This window comes from Tetrao urogallus (assembly GCF_951394365.1).
Source record: "Tetrao urogallus genome assembly, chromosome: 1".
In the NCBI taxonomy this organism is placed as follows: Eukaryota; Metazoa; Chordata; class Aves; order Galliformes; family Phasianidae; genus Tetrao; species Tetrao urogallus.
Window position 1 is genome coordinate 19,868,921 of NC_136813.1, and position 21,166 is coordinate 19,890,086.

A 21,166-nucleotide genomic window follows, 5' to 3' on the forward strand; every position below is an offset into this window, starting at 1 on the left:
CACTATGCTCCCCCACTCCTTGCCAATTCCCTTTCTGCTGGTGGAAATTATTAGTTAAAACACAGTTTTAAAAAATTCTAAGCAAATGAATGGAAGAAAAAAAGCCATGACATCAGCAAAACATACTAATAGATATCAAAGGGACGCTGCCTTCAGCTATAAACTTCAAATACTGCTGACGTCAATACGGGGCATATTTTAGCCTCCATTGCTTTGCACTTAGGATGCTGAAGCGCATTACATATAATTGGCTCCACCTACATGTAATTTGTTGAGGAGGAAAGCAACAAGATGCAGATTCTCACCAGGACTGCAGGCACGAGGTGTGGTCCTGACAGCCTCACAGCTCTCCTGCAGACAGGCCTGGGTGGCTGCCCACAGGCAGTCAGGAATTGCCACTGCAATTCCTCCCCTGCCTGCACTGGAGTCACTATGTACCCCTGTATCAGAATACTGCATGCAGTGGGTGCGGGTGGGGAATGTAACTCCTGCTTGTATTTTCAGCTTGGAAGCTGAGCACATGGCATCTCAAACATTACAGATTGCAGAAGGAAATACTGATATCACCAAAAAAGGCTCCAGTGCTAATGCTGGCTTGATCATTCTAATCAGAAATTAGATTTGTAGTAATAAGCAATATTGCTATAGTACTTAGAGCTTCACTACTGCCAGCAGGCAGGTCGGGATTCCATGTGAGCCAGTGGGAGGAAAAGAAGGAAATGGAAGCATGCTGCTTTCCAAGCAGCGAAGAGCAGGGGCTGTTCTTAGCCAGAGGCTTCATGCTGGGATGGATCAGGCAACTGCTCTGCTTTGCCAGTGTCCCATAAATGTTTTTTGGACCACTTCAAAACCTGAAACTTCTTGAAGAAGAGTCCAAGATACCCATGAACACTTTGCTTCATATGGTTCTGATAGAACAACTGGTGTTGGCCTCTGGCAGAGCTGTGAAGAGAAGGCTTGCTGTGTTATGGACCAGGGCTCTGATTTCATGCTGCTCAGGAGCTCATGGCCTTGCTGGAGTCAGCAGAAGGTGCAGGTAGGTCAGACCTTTAAAAACAACGATAGATGTGGCACTGAGGGACATGGTTTAGTGGGCTGTATTGATAGTATTGGGCTGACAGACTAGATGAATAAGAGATCTTTTCCAGCTTTGGTGATTCTATGAAAAGCAGATCTTGCACTCTTTAGCTGCATCTGAAGAGGGAGGAATGAAGTTACATTCGTGCTGAACCTGACCTACTCGACCAAACAGCCTACTGCAGGCACTACATTGTAATATGATTGCCTTAATCTTCCCTCCTACAGACTGTCATTAAAAAAAAAAAAAAGTTTGAAACCCCTCCTGTAAGTCTTCCTGAATCTTTTATGTGTCTGTGCCTTAAAATAAACACACTGCTTTAGCAAAGCTGGGCTGGATCTGAGCAGCCAGTTTCCTTGCGGAAATTCTTACTGATGCTCAGGAAGGGAAAACCACCACTGTTCTTGCATCAGGGGAGATGCTCACCTTTGGGAGTTTGGCTGCCAAGGAGGGGGCACCAGGCAGCAGCAGGGACCTTGGGGGTGTAGAAATGTGCCTCATACGTTCCCATCCAGATGGCCCCTGTAGGCACTCACTACTGCAGCATCAGACCACTTGTTCCTTAATTAAATCTCTCACATCATATACCTGATACAAGGACATCTCATGTGAAGTGGAAATAATACACAGAATGCTCCCTTGAGTACCCAAGGCACTTGAAACTCAGATTCCCAGCATCTGTCCCTGCTTTTCTCTCTGTTCTCAGCAGAGCAAAATGAGCAGGGCAGGAAAAGGTTCAAACATATGGCTGCAGGTCCTGCCTGCCCAGCAACACGCAGCAAGCAGAGAAAGCTGCAGGGAGCAGCTCTCAGCATTTCCAGTACAGACTGCTGCTCAGAGAGGCTCTGCCAGGGGAGAACACAGCCAGCAGCTGTGCTGAGAGATATTTGCTCAGATCAGCCCATGCGCCTTTTTTGCCATTGTTGTATTTCTATCTTGAATAACAGAATCATCTATCTTTATCTCCTGATAATTTGTAAGACATTGCTCAGTTAACTAAAATAATAGCTGACCGTAAGGACCTAGAATGTGCCAGCCTGTTCTATCACTGCCTGCAGGGCTTCTCCTCTTTACCTTGGTGCTTCCCTGCTCTTGCTGATCCTCTGGAAGTGTTTGCCAGAAGAATGAGTCCTGTTAGTCAGTTAGAGGGGAAAAGCCACTTCTGCCTGCAACAGCACACAGTCCTCTGTGCCTGGAGAGCAATGAGGAGCCCCAGCTCCATCTCTGCTGCACAGAACTGATGGTGTCCTTCTGTCTTTGCCTCCTGTGTGTTCCTCAGATGTGCTGTGGGGCTGACATGACCCCGCTGATGCATGCCATGTCAGAGAGATCCTTAAATGTGGTCAGCGAGGGTTTGGGACCAGAAGGCCAAGTCACTGCCTGCTCCAAACAGGCCAACTATAGAATGTGTGAGTAATTCATATTAAATAGAAAGGTATCTGTGGCTGCAACTACAAAATCCTTCCATGGGATTATCATCGACTCCAGGCAGCCTTCTTGGTTCTTTTTCCTTTGATTACAGCTATGATGTTCTGGGACGTGAATACTCTCTTTTGGCTCAAGAGGTATGATGCAGTGGTTGAGAGGAGCACCTGAAGATGTATAGGCTGTGGCCAGGGTGCTGCACTTGACTGCACTTGGATGCTGACTGTGATTTGAGTGACACTGTCCTTTGCATAGGGCTTGGAGGTAACACCACCTCCCATCCGCTGGGATATTTGCTCACATGGCTGGTTCAGGATGTTTATAGGAGTTGAACACCAGCAGAACACTGCAGGGCAGGTTGGCCACAGCTCTGGCCCCTGTGCTGGTACCAGCATCAATATTTTCATATCAACCCAGGAACCAAAACATCCTGCAGTTAACAAGCCCTGCCCCACCTGTGGCCAATCTAATGGAAGTTCTCAGAAAAGACTCAGCGTAATCATAATGAAAGGCTGTAAGTAATCAGCAAAAATGAGCAGTGATGTGTGTTTTGATAGAGCCATTGGAGGAAGAATTTCTTTTTAATGGAAAATATACTCTAGGATGGAAAGAACACGAAATTCAGCCTGCAAAAGCACAGGTCTCTCTCGACTGGACAAAGTGCTGTAATAAAAACCTGAACTAGTTGGAGAGCCTGGAAGGGAAGTGATGTGCAGGAGACGTGGGCCTGGGCACCCTGCTCCAGGTGTCCCTGCTGGAGCGGGGCTTGTCCTGGTGGGCAAAGAGGTCCCTGCCAACCCCAAACCTTTACAGTTTAAAATCTGAAGTTTGACGTGTTGAGATCTTCTGGCTCAGGGGACCTTTCCAAAACTTGTATATTTTTTCTCAGCTGGAATAGAAAGGAAATAAAACCCAAATATCAGACCCTCCTACAAGATGCTGACATCCATTTTGACTGGCACAACAGCAACATAAACTGTTACGGCAAGGACCAACATCCAGTGTCTTCAATCCAAAGTGCAGTGCGCTCGTCTCTGCTTGAATTAAAGCCGGGCAATTAGCACAGCCCTGCAGTAATGCTGCACAGGCACCAGCTGGCGCAATAAATTATGGCTGTGGAATTGATTTCCCCAGCAAGCTGTGGCATGCGAGCAGCACAGGCTGGAGGCTGTCCGTGTGGGGAAGCAATGCTGCTGCTATGGGCTGTGGGGAAATAATGAGTGCAATTTTCAGTAACTGTTTATAAGGGAGAGACCAATGCATTTTGTGTTTCAGTGTAATTGGAATGGGTCCTCTTGACTTTGCCAGAGACTGTATAATGGCTTCAAACAAATGGGTTTTACCATAACTTTAGGTGATTATAATCAAATGTCACTTTATTTATTTTTCAGGGCGGATTTGTCAGGGGAATAATACCATGTTTTGAGTTATCACTGCAGTGAGAAGTGCCGACAACTGTCTTCAGATTTTTAGTACCCAATTAGCAGTGTGCTCCTCTCATTACTCGTTATCACAGATTCATTTCATTTTGCAGGGTTTTAGTGCAATGTTTACGAAGCTCTTCCTCCATTGAAAAGCACTGTGTCCAACTGGAGCAGTGTTTGGGCTGTACTGGCTCACACGGACGCTGAAATAGCAATGCACTGCATTAAGCTGAGAGTTGGGAATGCCATAGCAGATGGAAACAACCACCACCACCATTGAAGGAGGTGGAAATAAAGGAATCAGAAATAGTATTGATATCATCATAAAATAAAAATATGGGGAATGCAACAACATTTATGATCTCAAGAGACATGAATGCCTCCTGTATGTATGTCTGACATCCTCCATATGTAAGGCTTGCTGTGGTTGTTCCAGTGCGCAGTGCCCCGGCCCTCTGGGCGCATGCTATATAAACAGATGGCAGTTACCTGGTTCTTCCCCCTGCTGTTGGAGGATAAGACAGTAACCCACCAGGATGTATAAATGAATGTGAGAGATGCAAATTTACAAGTAGATACTGAGAAAATTGTGGTATCATTAGCAGCAGACACCATACATCTGATGCCTCTGAATTCTTGGCCCTACACAGGCATCCTTTCGAAGGTGAGTTTCCAGGGTAATTTTGCTTAGGAAGATAACAAAATGGTCTTACTGATGCACTTGGTTTATGAATGACTAATTTTTAAGCAGAAAGCTCGTATTATATATAAATAGAGAGGAAGGAGAAGGTATGGTGTCTTTGTTAGGGAAATGAAGCTGACATTCTGCCCAAGCGTCTCCTAGTTTGCATGCAGGGAACAAATCTCAGGGCAGCACCAGAGAAGAGAGAAAGAGCAAGAGGAGGATGGGAACTGTCAAGTTGGTTGGAAAGGGAAGGGAACAGAGAGTGGGACCATGAGGGAGAAGGATCTGCCATGAGAAGCAGGTATGAGTTAGGAAGTAGGGAGTGGCTCAGATGGAACCTGGGGCTTGCACCCCTGAGAAACTGGAGCCTGTGGGGAGAGTAAGGTGAAGCTGTGAGTGGGGTGGGAGAAGTGAGACAGATGGGAGAGGAGGAAACGGCTGACTGAGACTGATCTATGTGAGATAACAGGAAAAGTGTGGAGGCTGGAAAGGCAATAAGAGGAGGATACTGAGTTCAGGTAGGTAGCCTAGTTAGAAACACTAGCAAGAGGCACATTAAGGGAGGAGCCATGTGCCCCACATGGCCAGCTGGATGCAAATTATAGGTGTGTGGTACACAAGAGGTTACGTTAAGTAATAGTCATTCTTTGGCTTTAAAATAGAAAATGGAAGCAGCTATGGAAGAAGCTATTCTCTTTGAGGTATGGTGGGAGAAGAAGAGGTAATTGTCCTGAACTAAGGAGAGAAAAGTCCAGACTTGTGAAAACTCCACAGCGAGGACATTCAGGCAGTGGCACAGGCACAGGTCACCCTGTTGGGTCTTCACCTCAAGCATTTTCAAGATCATCCTATCTCTTGCTCTGTTAGCTCTAATGCCTGGCACTTTCACACAGATCCAGTGTTTCCAGTCCTAGAGAGTGATAAATGATGAACACCTCTGCTCCTCCCAGTTGGCTTTTATTAAAGAGTAGAAAGCTACTTCAGCAATATTATCAAGTTTGCAAAGTCAAGCATGCTGAGGGCAGGACTGGGAGGAAGCCTCTCATCATCCAGATTCCAATGCCTATGCAATAGCATTCAAACATTCAGGCTGAAACCACTGTGGCATGTGAGCAGCGGCCTCCAGGTATTTACATGGGCTGAAGGCCTTGTGACTACCTGACAGCCTGGTGGACTAAGGGCTCCACCAGGTGGGATCTCCTGATGCTGAAGTGTTCCCAACAGAGCTATACCAGAGCCCTAAAATCTGAGCTCCTCATAACCCATCAGATGAGCTGGCAGGCAAGTAGCAGATTGCACTCTGAGCTCTGCAGCTGTTGCACCAGCAATCGGTGAATGACGTTCACACACGAAACATTTCAGTTTTCACAAATGATTGATTTCTGACAAAATTCTCTCTGCTGTCAATTTCCTGCCCAGCTGTAGCTCTGAAGAGAAAAGCACACAGCAGAGAAGAGCTGTCCCTCTGCAGAAGCGCTGTCCCCTCTTTGGTGATTTCCCTGGCCACTGGCAGGTTGGTTATCTCTGTTGCTGCAGGCTCTAACCAGAGGAAGATCAGATTTGAGAAGCATAGGCAAATTCCATGGGAGCTTGGAAGATCACAAGCAGCATATTGGGTCTGAGCCAGCACTTTGCTGCAAAATACTGTTGCGGGTGCTTGGTAGATGGCCCACTGCACACCCAACAAGCTGGAGCTTCTTCAAAGCTCCCTTCTGCAGTTCCGCTGTTTGCCCAAGCAGATGGCAGGATTCCATTTTTTTTTGACACTGAAAGAGAAGAAAATGTTTCAACAGAATGAGACCCCCTCTTCTCTCCAAGCTTCTTGGGTAGCATATACATGGCAAGAACCAAACTGCTTTTTTTATTATTATTTTTTTGATTTTTTTGATTTTTTTCATAGTAGTACTCTAAAACAAGCAAACAAAAATCCATAACACGAATTTTGCCATCAGAGAAGCTGCAGATGACATCCAACCACCTGGCCTGCACAGTGCAGTGTGCCTTGGAGGGATGGGATTAGCTGCAGTGTTCACATCTCACAGCAGACTGCCATGTCCTCATGTCTACAGGCACCTCCTGAACCCCAGTTTCCACCACCCCTGTTGGCTCTGCATAGCATGAAAGCAGCCAAAGGTTGGTCCCAGGATGAGCCTTCAATTAGGAACTTGGTGAATCTGCTCCACAACCATAGCATTTCAGCATTGGTTTTGTTCTTGAATACTGTGGGGCAGCACTAAACTTTGTGTCAGACAGAGTGCACACATTGCCCACAGTGGCCAGTATGCCTCCTTGTTTACTGGTTCTAATACAGCAAGAGAATCACAGAATCACAAAATAGCCTGGAGTTGAAAAGAACCTCAAAGATCAAGTTTCAATCCCCTGCTATGTGCAGGGTCGCCAACCTCCAGACCAGGCTGTCCAGAGCCACATCCAGCCTGGCCTTGAATGCCGCCAGGGATGGGGCATCCTCAACCTCCTTGGGCAACAAGAGAAACACTGCATTTTGGTTTTGATCTTGGGCTTCTTTGAAAATAGCACAAGAGAAGCATTTGGGAAAGGCTAATGTTTACGTCTGGTAACCAAAACACTGTGCAAGACCAAACCAAACAGCAAACCCTCCTGTCAGCCATTGTACAGCTCAGAATCACACTTCATTAAATCGTCTTTATTTCAATATTTTATCAAAGACATGCACAGTTTCCCAATTATAGTTTTGTAAAATTATCATTTTTAATTTAGTTGATTACATGTTGCAGAAGGGGAGCTTTTCTCCTCAAACACCATATGTGCTTATCAAAGCCAAAAAGCTAAGGGCAACAGTAAACAGGAGCGGCACTGTTCTAGAAGCACTGTTAAATCAGTTCTGAAGCTTTACATTTCTGTTTGCAAGAAGAAAACTTTTAGTCAACTGTGAATGAATTAATCATAACCATGTTTGGCTTTATTCTTCAACTCAGTTTTAGTTTAAAAAATCATTGATTTGCATTTATAAAGGAACAAAAAATGTTTTAAAAGAGACTATTTAAAGAAGACCGAACTTGTCTCCCACACTTAGTATGTGAAAGCTCTTGCTGTTGATGTTGGTATTTCTGTATGAATAGCATTAATCATCCATAAACACAGATCTGCGCTCATAGATTTGAATGTGCTGTGCAATTATGGCACATAGAACATTTCTAAAGCTTTTACCACTGCTACTGTTAGCCCTGATGATTTTAAGCAAACAGGTTTTTAATTACACAAAAAATCCTTTTCAGTTGTATGTAGCTGTGTGTTTGCATTGCAATCCATGAGATTAATCTTTTATCTTACAGGAAGCTGCTGAAAAATTCTATTAATAAATCAAGACAGAATTGTCAAGTCCTTGTAAAGAGTTATGCTTCCAAACTTTATTAAGAACCTACACTAGAACAACCTCTGACCTCTTTCATAGCGACTAAAAGTATATGAAAGGTCTCCAAAAGTATAGAATCGTAGGATTGCTCAGGTTGGAAAAGACCTTAAAAATCATTGAGTCCAACCACCACCTAACCATCCTACCCTAACTCTAACAACCCTCTGCTAAATCATGTCCCTGAGCACCACATCCAAATGGTTTTTAAACACATCCAGGGATGGTGACTCAACCACCTCCCTGGGGAGCCTATGCCAGTGCTTCACAGCCCTTTCTGTAACGAAATGTTTTCTGATATCCAACCTAAACTTACCCTGGCACAACTTGAGGCCATTTCCCCTCATCCTGTCACCTGTCACCAGTGAGAAGAGACCAACCCGCTCTCACTGTAAACACCTTTCAGATATTGGAAGAGAGCAGTAAGGTCTCCCCTCAGTCTCCTCTTCCCCAGACTGAACAGCCCAGTTCCTTCAGTCTCTCCTCATAGGCCATGTTCTCCAAGCCCTTCACAAGCCTTGTTGCCCTTCTTTGGACCTGCTCCAGCACCTCCATGTCCTTTCTGTACTGAGGTGCCCAAAACTGAACACAGCACTCGAGGTGAGGCCTCACCAGTGCCGAGTACAGGGGCAGGATGACTTCCCTAGTCCTGCTCACCACACCATTCCTGATCCAAGCCAGGATGCCATTGGCCTTCTTGGCCACCTGGGCACACTGCTGGCTCATGTTCAGCTGACTGTCCATCAGTGCACCAAGGTCCCTTTCCATCAGGCAGCTTTCCAGCCACTGCTCCCCAAGCCTATAGGGTGCCTGGAGTTGTTGTGACCAAAATGCAGGACCCGACACTTGGCCCTATTGAAAGTCATACAGTTTACCTTGGCCCATCGATCCAGTCTATCCAGGTCCCTCAGTAATGCCTTTCTCCCCTCTGGCAGATGAAGTAATAAAGTAATGCCTCTTTTTTTATGATGTTGGCCCACAGTATAGATGCGGATGTTGGCGTTACTGCAGTGGAGGCTGAACATTCCCACCAATATTCTGATACATGTTGCCGTGTGACAGATGGCAGCAGAGGGGCAGTCTGACAGAATGGTGTCTGACATAGAATGCATGTGGAGCAAAGGTGTGTCACTGAGTTCCTCCATCCAGGAAAAAATATCACCCACTGACCTTCATCGTTGGAGACTAAACAGTGGATGAGAGTACAGTGAGGCAGAGGGGAGTGCATTTCAGCAGTGGTGACAATGACATTGGCGTACCTCCTCTGTTGCAGATTATTATGAGCAGGCTTTTGTTTATTGCTGGTGAAAATGCAGAGCTTATGGCAGTGACTATGCTGAAAAATAGCGTTTTGTGGCCGAAAATTTGTTCTATCAGTGTTGTTGTGCTCTTCCATGTTGTAGTTTCCATGGAAACAAATAGGAGGCATTATTTTTGGAGTGACCTATATGGCCACTTTTAATGTCGGGGGATTTTTATTGTAAACACTGAAAAAATATTCAGAATGTTAATTCATAGTGAGACAATTAGCTTCAGACACTTGGGTTTCAAAAGGTTTTGTTTTCAAATGCACAGCCTATGTGCCAGTACAAAAGGCACAATTTGAGAACATCTGTGTTTAGACACCGCAGAGTTGAAGCATTTGCACATCTACACTCAACCTACATTTGCATGAATACATCAGAACGTTTTTTAATTCCCCCTTACACATTAGGAGAAACGTTCAGGAACTGACAAACCTGTGGAATATAACCCTCAAGCTGGCCATTAACAAGAATCAGTGATTTCCATATAATTATCTAAACCTCCACAACAGACTGATCCACCAAACACACAGAATGTTAATGTGAACACTGAATTCCAATCAAACATCTCCCTTCCCGTAATTAAAAAAGTAACAGCAACAGGGGGAAACTAGCACTGGTACCAAAATTAGTGGTCTATGAGAAGTTCTTCAGAAAATTATTGATTTAAATGAGAAAATAGCTTCAGCCTTAGAATTACAGAATGAGAAAAATCATAGAATCACAAGGTTGGAAAGGACCTACAAGATCATCTAGTGCAACCATTCTCCCACTACCCTTGCTACCACAAGCACTAAGCCATACCTCGTAGCTCCTCATCCAGACGCCTCTTGAACACTGCCAGGGACGGCGGCTCCACCACCTCCCTGGGCAGCCATTCCAGTGCCTGACCACTCTCTGAGATAAAAAGTTTCTCCTTATGTCCAACCTAAACCTCCTCTGGTACAACTTGTGGCCGTTTCCTCGGGTCCTGTTTGTTGCCTGGGAGAAGAGGCCAAACCCCTGCTCATCACAACCTCCCTTCAGGCAGTTGTAGAGTGCAGTGAGGTCTCTCCTGAGATTCCTCTTCTCCAGACTAAACTATCCCAGGTCTCTCAGCCGTTCCTTATAAGACTTATGCTCTTTCTTTTTCCTTATTTTTTGTTCTGCAAAGAAAGATGAAGACTTTTGCATCAAATCCACATCTCAAAGATGAGATGGGGAGGACTGTAGTTCTGTGAGAGTCCATCTGCTCCACAGAGCACTCAAAATCCTCTACTTGGGAACTTTAGTACTCCTAGCTTCTGCACTATGCTATCTGTTCCGTATCAACAAAGGTATGCAAAATACATAACTCCTACTGAATTTAATGATTAATTAGATTTTTCCAACCTCTCTGCATGTGAACCCCTACAGTCTTTGCCAGTTCTTGAGGGAGCTGACAAGAAAATACAGCGTTTCTCTTAGCATGTGAATAACTAGCCATGAAACATCAGAAAGTCATAGAATCATAGAACAGAATCCTAGAATCCTTGGAGTTGGAAGTGATCTTTAAAGGTCATTTTGTCCAACTCCCCTGTAATGAACAGGGACATGCATAGCTTGATGAGGTTGCCCAGGGCTTTATCCAGCCTCGCCTTGAAAGCTGGCAGGGATGGGACATCAACCACATCTCTGGGCAACCTGTGCCAGTGTCTCATCACCTTCTCTGTAAAATATCTCCTATTATATCCAACCTAAATCTCCTCTCGCTGAGCTTGAAATCATTTCCCCTTGTTCTATCACCACAGACCCTGTTATAGAGTCTGTCCCCTTCTTTTCCATAGCTCTGCTTTACCTACTGAAAGTCCTTCCTATTCATTCACTGCCAGCAATGGACACAGGAGTCAGAACATGATGTAATGAAATTATCCCTGTGAGCAGATGCTAAATACCCCTCAGTGAGAAAACTACCAAATTGAGCATGTTACAGCAATGATGACTTGAATGAAAAAAACAGTGAGGATGTACCTCACTCCTAAATGCTGCTGTATCCATTGCACACAAGCAGAAGAGGAAGCAGTCTGCTTATGCAGCATTGTGCCCAGTGTCACTGCTAACTTTGTAAGCACTGCTTTGAAAGATAGAATTTTTATGTGCGCTTCATGTATGGGCACAGTGTCAAATTCAACAGTCATAGCAATGTTAGACCACAGGCAAGAGTCCTCAGCGGAACTGGATCACAGAATCACACAATCACCAAGGTTGGAAAAGGCCTTCAAGATCATCCAATCCAACCACCCACCCATCACCAATAGTGCTCACTACACCATGTCCCTCAACACAGAATCCAAACGTTCCTTGAACACCTCCAGGCTCGGTGACTACCATCTCCCTGCGCAGCCCATTCCAGTGCCTGAGCACTCTTTCAGAGCAGTATTTCCTAACATCCAGCCTAAATCTCCCCTGGCGCAACTTGAAGCCATTCCCTCTTAATGGTTGTACTCAAAAGTAATGGTCGAAGGCTCAGTGCCCAGGTGGAGACTGATGCTGTGTTGTGTTCCTCAGGGCTGGTATTCAGATCAGTGGCCAGCAGGGTGACGAAGTGATCCTGCCCTCTGCTCTGTGCTGGTGAGGCCTCACCTGGAGTACTGCCTTCAGCTCTGGGGCTCCCAGCACAAGGACAAGACCAGTCAGACCAGGTCCAGAGGAGGTCACAGGGATGAAAAGAATAAAGGCTTTAAACAGAAAGAGGGTAGAATTGAATTAGATGTAAGGAAGAAATTATTTACTCTGAAGATGGTGAGGCCATGGCACAGACTGCCCAGAGAAGCTGCACATGTCCCATCCCTGAAAGCGTTCAGGGCCAGGTTGGATAGGGCCCTGCACAGCCTGAGCTGGGAGGTGGCAGCCAGCTCATGGCAGGGGCTTGGGACTGGATGTGCTTTAAGGTCTCTTCCAGCCCAGACCATTCTATGATTCTGTGACATTAAGCAGCCCCAGAAAGCCACAATTTCTCATTCTTGGTGACACATGGCAGCTGTGTTTTCATACTTCCTATATTGAAACTGACATTTGTGTAGTTTAAAAAATATTTATAACTACTCTCATAGATGTGTTTTTCAGGAAAGTTATCCACTGAATGAACAGCTGTGGCTACTGGTGCATTTGGACGTATCATAGCACAAACAATAGAAGATGCCAGTGTTTAGACCTGCAGTCCTGTAGTGCAGACTGATAGTTTGTATACTGCAAACATCCTCCTATCAGCCTGCACAGTCAGCTTTCTTCTCCCTCTCATCGCCCCACATCACTGAGTCTGTAATGCTTATCAAAAAGCTTACAATATTCTTGTTAGTTTTACCTTTAAAAGTTACCAAATTTAGCCAAGAGCAATGTTCTGCTGCTTTGTGTTCCTTAACAATTACTATTACTCACTGAAGCACAACAATTATCATGCATACTTTTTAAAAATGCCAAAGCTCTTTTTTTAACCTTTTTTTTCTATAAATATGTACTTGCACACAACCCCATAATGCAGAAAGAAAAAAACAGCTTAGAAACATAGTGGCTTTTGTCTCACTTCTTCACTGGTGAATTATGAATTTTCTGCATGTAATATAATAGAAGAAAAAAAGGCTAATTAGTGTTTTGATACGTGTGTGTGTGGAAAATAGCTCATGGTTTTCTATTGGCAACTTCTTTCATCTCTCTTTTCCACTAGAGCTTCTTTCTACTCTCTCTTGCTGGAGCTTTTTTCAGCTGCCTTTTTCACTAGAGTTTCTTTCAGCTCTTTTGCTAGAGCGTTCAGTTCCTTTTTTTCACTAGAACTTCATTCAGCTCTTCCGCTAGAGCTTCCTTCAGCTCCCTTTTTTTTTGCTAGAGCTGCATTCAGCTCCCGTTTTCACTAGAGCTTCTTTCAGTTTCTTTTTCTGCTAGAGCGTTATTCAGCTCTTTCAGTAGAGCTTCCTTCAGCTCCCTTTTTTTGCTAGAGCTTCTTTCAACTCTCTTGCTAGAGCTTCTTTCAGCTCTTTTGCTAGAGCTTCCTTTATCTCCTCCTTGCTAGAGCTCCTTTCAGTTTCTTCTTTTGCTAGAGTTTCTTTCAGCTTCCTTCTTCTGCTAGAGCCTCCTTCTGCTTCCTTTTTTTTTTTGCTAGAGCTTCATTCAGCTCTCTTTTGCTCAAGTTTCTTTCAGGTCCCTTTTCCACTAGAGTTCCTTTCAGCACTCTTTTGCTAAGGCTTCTTTCAGCTCCCTTCTTTTGCTAGAGCTTCTTTCAGTTTGTTTGTTTGTTTGTTTGTTTTTTCCCAATAGAGCTTCTTTAAGCTCCCTTTCTTGTAGAGCTTCCTTCAGCTCCCTTTTGCTAGAGCTTGTTTCAGCTTTCACAAGTTTCTTTCAGTTCTCGCTAGCTTTACAGCTCCCTTTTTTGCCAGAGCTTCCTTCAGCTCTTTCGCTTGAGCATCCTTCACCTCCCTTCTTTGCTAGAACTTCTTCCAGCTCTCGCTAGAGCTCCTTTCACCTCTTTTACTAGAGCTTCCTTCAGCTCCCTTTTCCATTAAAGCTTCTTTCAGCTCTCTTTCCCTAGAGCTCCTTTCAGCTTTCTTGCTAGCGCTTCTTTCATCTCTTTTGCTAGAGCTCCCTTCAGCCTCCTTTTTCACTAGAGCTTATTTCAGCTCCCTTTTTCGCTCCAAGGGGACCTTATAGTGGCCTTCCAGTATCTGGAGGGGCCCTTCATGAAAGTTCGTGAAGACTTTTTGTAAGGGCACGTAGCAACAGGACAAAGGGTAATGGCTTTTATCTGGAAGAGGGTAGATTTAGACAAGACATGAGGGAAGAAATTCTTTAGTGTGAGAGGTTGCAAGTGCCCTCTCCCTGAAAATGTTCAAGGTCAGGTTAGTTTGAGCTTTGAGGAACCTGGTCTAGGGAAGGTGTCCCTGCCTATAGCAGGTAGTTGGAATTAGATGATCTTAAAGGTCCTTTCCAACCCAAACTTTTCTGTGCTGTTCTGCTCAGGAACATGTCTTAGCAGAAGGTTGTTAGTTAGGGTAGCATGGTTAGGTCATGGTTGGACTCGGTGATCTTTAAGGTCCTTTCCAACCTGAGTGATTCTATTCTATGATGCTGTGGAAATGTACCTTAGTAAAACCTGGGTCCTATTAGCACTGTGTTTGGTAGTGCCACTGTATTCTCTCTCCTCGGTATCTAGCTCCTAATGGTTCTTTTGCTCATTCTAATAATATTGTAATATTGCCATGCTGAACTCAAGCAATCTCTAAAATAATCTGAAGGTATTTTCTATTTTAAAAAAAAAAAAAAAAAATCATTTTCTAAATATGTTTCAGGTTCCGTAACAATGCTAGGGAGAAAAACAGAATGGCTTCCAGAATTTCTTTAAAAATACGATGAAAGGGGTAATTCAAAATTGTGGCATTTATTCAATGCCATGACTCCAAATACGTCTGCATTTGAAGAGAACTTTCACCAGAAAGGGACAGACAAAACAGCTCCAGCTCTTTTCAATGCAAGAAATGTTAAGCATTGGACTCCACTTTGAAATGGAGTTCACTTATTTAGCAGACCTAAAGAACAAATAAAACATATACACAAAAAAAGCACAATTCTTTAATAAGGAAGAAAAGCCCAGAGTATGGCACAGTGTTTTAAACACACCCTAACTCCCCCAAAACACTAGAAATCCATATCAAATGTAATATTTTACCTTTTAGGTTTTTTTGTTTTAAATTTTATTTTTATTTTTTTAAATCAAGTATTTTCATAAGTAATTGTAAAGTTCCTCTCCACATTCTCTGCAAGATCCGTGCTAGGCAACCTCTCTCCTGGTTCACATAACCTGTGGAATGCAGATATGATCCTCCTGTAATTAAAGCTCCCTGATGTTGCCATCAGGAATTCTATACAAAGAGCTGGCAGGCAGCATCTCTGTGTTTATCTGATTCCTTAAAATCTCTTATGTAGAGCCAATCACAAGCCATTAGAGGAAAAGGAAGAATATAATCCATTTGAGCTTCTGGGAAGAAAAATATTATTCAGTTCCTTTTAACGCTGATGTTATGTGCAATCTTCCTTATATATCCAACACGTTCTTACACAAGCTCCCCCAAAAAGAACTCATCAACCATGATAGTGCATTCTGAGGTTTAGCTTACTTCACAAAGGAAGAGGCAGACCACTTTGCCAATGTTTTGAATACAGACCAAACAAAGTTATTTCTGCCCCATCAGACTCTATTAATAAAACTGGAAACAGATTTCAGAGATCTCTGTATTTAAAAGATGAAGCCACTGTTTGTTTGCACGGCAGTTGACCTGCATAGCTCACTTGTAACAATCTATCAGAAGCAAGGATTCAGCAAAATGGACAGCCCTTGAATACAGATGATGGAGAATATTAATTCCAGTAATAACTGAGTATCTGGAGGCTTGCATGTAAAGAGACTAATGTATTATACATCTCACATCGTTCTGCGAGAAGTTAGAGGGCTTTGAAAGCCTCACAAGTTAGAGCCCATGAAATGTTCACATCAAGAGGGAAAGCAAAGACTGATTTTAGATGTATAATCTTCAAATCAATCCAGACAAACACGAGGGGAAAAAATGAACAACTTAGACTGTAAAACCACTCTAGGAGAGCAAACAAGCTGCATCTGGATTATCTGCATCTGGATTATTTAAAATTCCAGAAGAAAAGTTGCATACGTACCTACTTATCTTGAAATAAAGCAAATTAAGTTTTGCTAAATGAAAACTGAAGATTTCACATATCAAAATTTCTTTCAAAAAGATGCTTCCACTGGTTATCTTGGACCCACAGCTGAGAAACCAGGCCAAATAACATAGGATAAATTTCATTTTAATAGTGAAAGTAACTAGTGGCCTCACATACTTCAGGTTTACAAACATCACCGCAAAAAAAAGTACCAAAGTAATGTAAAGTTATACACGTATATGCACCAAGAAGTGCACATGCAATGCTGCATGTGGAAACGCTGAGACAGAGACGTGGGGAGCAAGCCAGCATGTCCTGGTCAGCTTTAAGCTGCTGCTCCAGGAGGATGCAGACCTTCTGTAGGTCTTGTGGTCTGGCTGCCAGTCCATGCAGATGACTAAGGGTATGACAGCAGATACGAAATGGTATAAAACCCCTATGTGCTAACATCTGAATTTCACCTAAAGATACGCAACCTGATACATGACAAACTTCTGACAACACAATTCAATGTTAAGGTACGTGTGCGAATGATTAAGTCCCTGTTCCATACAGTGAAAGGCCACGGATGTAGTAATCACAACTTCAAATACAGCAGGGTACGATCTGTTTGTAAGTAGTATGTCTATTCATTACAAACAGTAGAGTTCCCAAGTGGAAAATGACTTGAAACCAAATCACACTGGATATTGTCATCAGGAGCATTTTTAGTTCTGATGCTGAGTTCCAGTTCTTTGGTCAGTCACTTCGCTCTTATGCTAGCTCTGTAAATACTCTGACTTTTCATTCCTTCAGCTTCCACTCCCACAAAGTGGCAATCCGTTAGGTAACTTGGATGCACTCTTTATAAAGTTCTGATTTTTAGAGGAAATCAGGAAGAACAGTATTCCAAAATACTCCCTCTCTTCTCTAACTCAGAAACCAACAATCAACTTAAAAACCAATTCTAGAGAACTACATCATGAAAAATGTAATTGCCACAGAACTACTTTTGTAACAACAGAGATATAAAAGGCACTGTATTTAAACACGTTCCTTCCACAGCTCAGGGCTGCCAGCCTAACACAGGACACTCCACGTACTTAAGGTGTGAAACACTGAAAGTGCAGAAGACAGCAGACTGACCATGAGGGCTCTGCAAAGGGTGCAGTACTTACCTTTAGAGAACATATTTTATTTCATATTAGTTTTTGTTCCAATATACAAAATAGAGGACCATAGTCCCAATTAACATTTTACATAGTGACACAGCAAATCGTTTCCACCATTTACAACAACTGACAACTTTCCCACACTCCCCCCTGTATTATAGTCAAGAAATAATTCCATACTGCTTTACATACCAAACAGTTATCTTTTGCACTTCCCTGCTTCTTTACTTTTTCTAACAAAGTTGCAGTTTCTGATAATAGTTTAATTGAGAAATTACAATTATTTCAGCTGAAAAAAAAAAAAAAAAGCAAAGTGAAATATATAATTTGGAATACTATCTCAAAAACCCCACACAAAATAAAAGTCAGTGTCTTACAAAAATAAGTTGCAGAAGTAAAACCAGTGAATAAAACACAAGTGTTTTACATTTCGTTAGGGTATAAAGTATTTAGCAACTAGCCTCAGCTTTGAGCTACGCCACAAAAAAAGGACCAAACATTTATCAATTAGTAAAAAAGAAACACGACAGTTCTTTAGTTCTTTTACAATACTGTACCTTTAGTATGCAAAGGACTTCATCCTTTAATGTGCAGCATTAATCAACTGCCTCACCCGTTAGCCCTTTTCCCACAGAAAGCTGAAAAAAGGTTTTAAAATTATTTTAATTCCTTAAGAAAAATCCAATCGTATTTTCTGCATCCCCCACAATATTGAAGCTTTACTTTGCAATGCTGGTTCTTGGACAGTTTGATCACTATAAATGATTTTATATAAAAGTGTTCTAGCCTAACCAGGGCTTTAGAAACTTTGTGTTTTACAAAAGCAGTTTGTTACAGTATGACAGTTGCTAAATAGCCCAATTTATTCAGTGACCCTGTTAAAGATTAGTTCAACTGAGTGAATAGGTGAAGTCATTTCCTGAGCTAAAAGATACAGGTAAGTAAATAGTTATAGCAGCAGACAGGAGACATTCTTTTTAAAGTTTGCAACAGTATCAATAAAATAACCTTAGAAAACTACAATAAGGTAGAAATCACTAGCTGAAGAAGGGAGACAAGGACATCCGAAACTTGATTGCCATCATCAGGAATGAATATCCCCCGACTTTCCAGAAGTTACATTCAGCTACTGACAGACAAAGTACTGTTAAGAGGAAGAATGTCAAATCACAGCAGTTCACATTTATTACAGATCAGGTGTTTTGTCAAGATTTAATTCTTAATGCTATTTCATAAATCTAAAGTGAAGTATAAGCAGTTGGTTTCAGAATTTTTCAGCCTAGGGGTGAAAAATCCTCTTCTTTATACTACTTTTAAAGGAATTTGTAGTATATCTCCAGTCTCATGAAATTCTAAGCCTATTTCTTTTTATTGCTTAGACACAATTTGTACTTGAGACCTTGAGTGGTTTTTGAGACAGTCACCCACGTGACCAACATAAGGGGATCCATTTTTAGGAGAGGGAATGATATTCTGAGAATGGTTCCAAATTGCTTAGAGCACAAGACATTAACAAACAATTAAAGAACTATCAAGACTGGTATACCACCACCGCACCACCTTTTTCTTGTGATATGCATTCATTAAAGTCTTCTATGTATTATTTTGATCACTTTTTACACATTAATGGAAAGATAATATTCTGATTTAATAAAAGTACCCCACTTAGATACCAGTTCCTCCAGAAGGAAATCTCTCTATGTTACTCATTTTTAAAGATATTGCAGGCATTGCTTTTAGACTTTATATCAGCTTTTTTTTTTTTAAAACATTTAAACATAATTAGTTTTAATTCAAATTAATACATAAAATCCCCAATACCAGCTAGAATAAAGGAGATTCTAAGTAACAAGATCCTAAGTAACAATAATTTATAAATAAACATATACTATTACAAACCAAACCTTTCCCCATACGGAGACTAAAAGCCATAATCTTGACTGATTGTTCCCGATCATACATTATAAATAACGTAAGCTTCTTCAGAGAAGCAAAACATAATTTGCCTCCCTGACACTAGTTTGTATCTTCGGTTAAACTACTACTATCAAGAAGGCAATTGGGCCCAGATATATCTTTTTGCTTACACAGTAACGTTCCAGCCTCGTTCTTTCAAAATTAAGCACAGGAAATTCAGTTTACAAAGAGTCCTTTACCTCTTACATATGAAGCCTATATAAAATAGAGATCTCTAATGCTCCTATTGCACCAATCTGGCAGTGCTGCTAGAATCTGATTCAAATTCCACTGAATTCCAGGAAAGGTTTTCCAGTGACCTTAATAGGCTTTGAATTAAGACCAGTATTTGGAGACAGTACATCCTAACAGAAAGCTCCTGCAAGAGTGGCTGGTATCTCTTTTTTGCTTATGAGATGCAGTGGAGATGTGCAGTCAGCATGATACCTGAGCAAATAAAATGAAAATGATACAAAGGTCTTAAAAATCCCAAGTTCTTTGCTTAGCCGTGTGCAAACTGTGCTACTGCCCCTGGAGCTTCCAGCTTCCTTTCTTTCAGTGCTTGCTCCAATCCAAGATAGAGAAGATGCGAGGCGTAACAATCTCTCTTCACTGTAACTCCCCCTCAATCCCGAGACTGATAGAAGAGGATGTAACCAGACTCAGAGTTCTTTGAGATGTCTGACGTCAACCCGTAGAATTCTTCAATCGCTTGCGCATCAATTTTCTGTATGCAAAATACCAAACCCTTAATGTAAGAACATCTTGCATAACACACATCACATTAAGTTCCACTCTAGAAACTATTTTCAAAGAACTTCCACGTACTAGATACAGTTCTGAAATCCAAATAACTCCTACAATTCATTAAATTTTAGTTTCCTATCTGTCATCAGCTGTATAGATGGTAGCAGATACACAGCTTATGCACATATGCATGTTCACTTTTAAGGATTAGGTGAACCTATGAATGCAACCAGAGGTGCACTGCTTGCACAGATTTCACATGGAATAATTTTAAAAATAACAATATTGTGCTGAGACGTTTAATTCACTATCTAGAATGTATGTACAATTTATCATTTTTAACCCTAAACACTGGAAGCTGATCAACTGCAGATGAGAAAAATCAGAGCTCAGAGAATGAAGGTTAACTTTTTCCTCAGTTCTTCATTCAATTTTTGTGGAAAGATTTTAAATATCTGTAAAGTGAAAAGAGTATATGCTGATTTTCATCACCTTAGCATACGAAACAAACTAAAAGCAAGCTATCTTGACGTTCTATGCCAAGGGCAATTAGGCTACAAACAACAAAATGGCTGAAAGGTAAATCTTCCTTCACTTAGACTTTATTTAACCTCATTTCCATTGTAAGAATGGGAATCTTTCTCAGGAAGGAGCAAGTTATTCCAACTTGTCATGGGAATAACAGACAGCAAGATGGTTAAGATTTGGGAAGAGAAAAGATTCTTTCCTTCCTCCTTAGAAGGGCTCAGAGGGAAAAAATAAAGGAAAAAACCACAAGAAATTCCAGGTGTTACTGCTCTGGAACTGGAAAGACTGCACTTTGTGAAATTATATGAGATCTACCACAGCAGCTTCTTTTTTCCCTGGAGGAAAGTGAACTTTTGACCTTATCAAGGTATTTCAATTTACAGTGCATCTTGATAAGACATACAAGCAATCCTTTTTAACTTTCCCCAGCAACCCTGCATATTTCCATGTTTGGCATTTACTATGTGAAAAACAATCCATAATGTGGCTTGGTGATAAGAAATTCTTACTACCCTTGACTTGCTCTGCCAATTAACACTGTAAGTCTAATACCTGTCTCGCTCATTTTCCTTGTTTTTAATTATGCAGTTTTGTATATTATAAGGAAGAATGAAAATTATTCATTGTACAGGCTTAATTAAATTTAATAAAGGATTTGGACAGCATAATCATACTTCTGTTGCTGCGTAAGCAAGGACAAGGTGGAGAAAAAGATGACAGAACAAGCAAAAAGCAGAAACAATCTAAAACAGTTACTGTTCTTTCCCTCAATAAAGAATAAAAGGTAACTGACAAA

The 21,166-nt window shown here is 42.0% G+C and overlaps 1 protein-coding gene across 1 annotated transcript in view; it reads right to left on the reverse strand.

Moving 5' to 3' along the window:
- Positions 1-19,720: 19,720 nt before the first annotated feature.
- Positions 19,721-21,166, reverse strand: part of USP12 (ubiquitin specific peptidase 12) — a gene marked incomplete at both ends in the record, with an annotated part of 32,156 nt that continues 30,710 nt past the window's right edge. The window contains one exon of the mRNA XM_079549750.1: positions 19,721-19,822. Coding sequence (XP_079405876.1) covers positions 19,721-19,822 — 102 coding nt within the window. The remainder of the gene's footprint in view (positions 19,823-21,166) is intronic.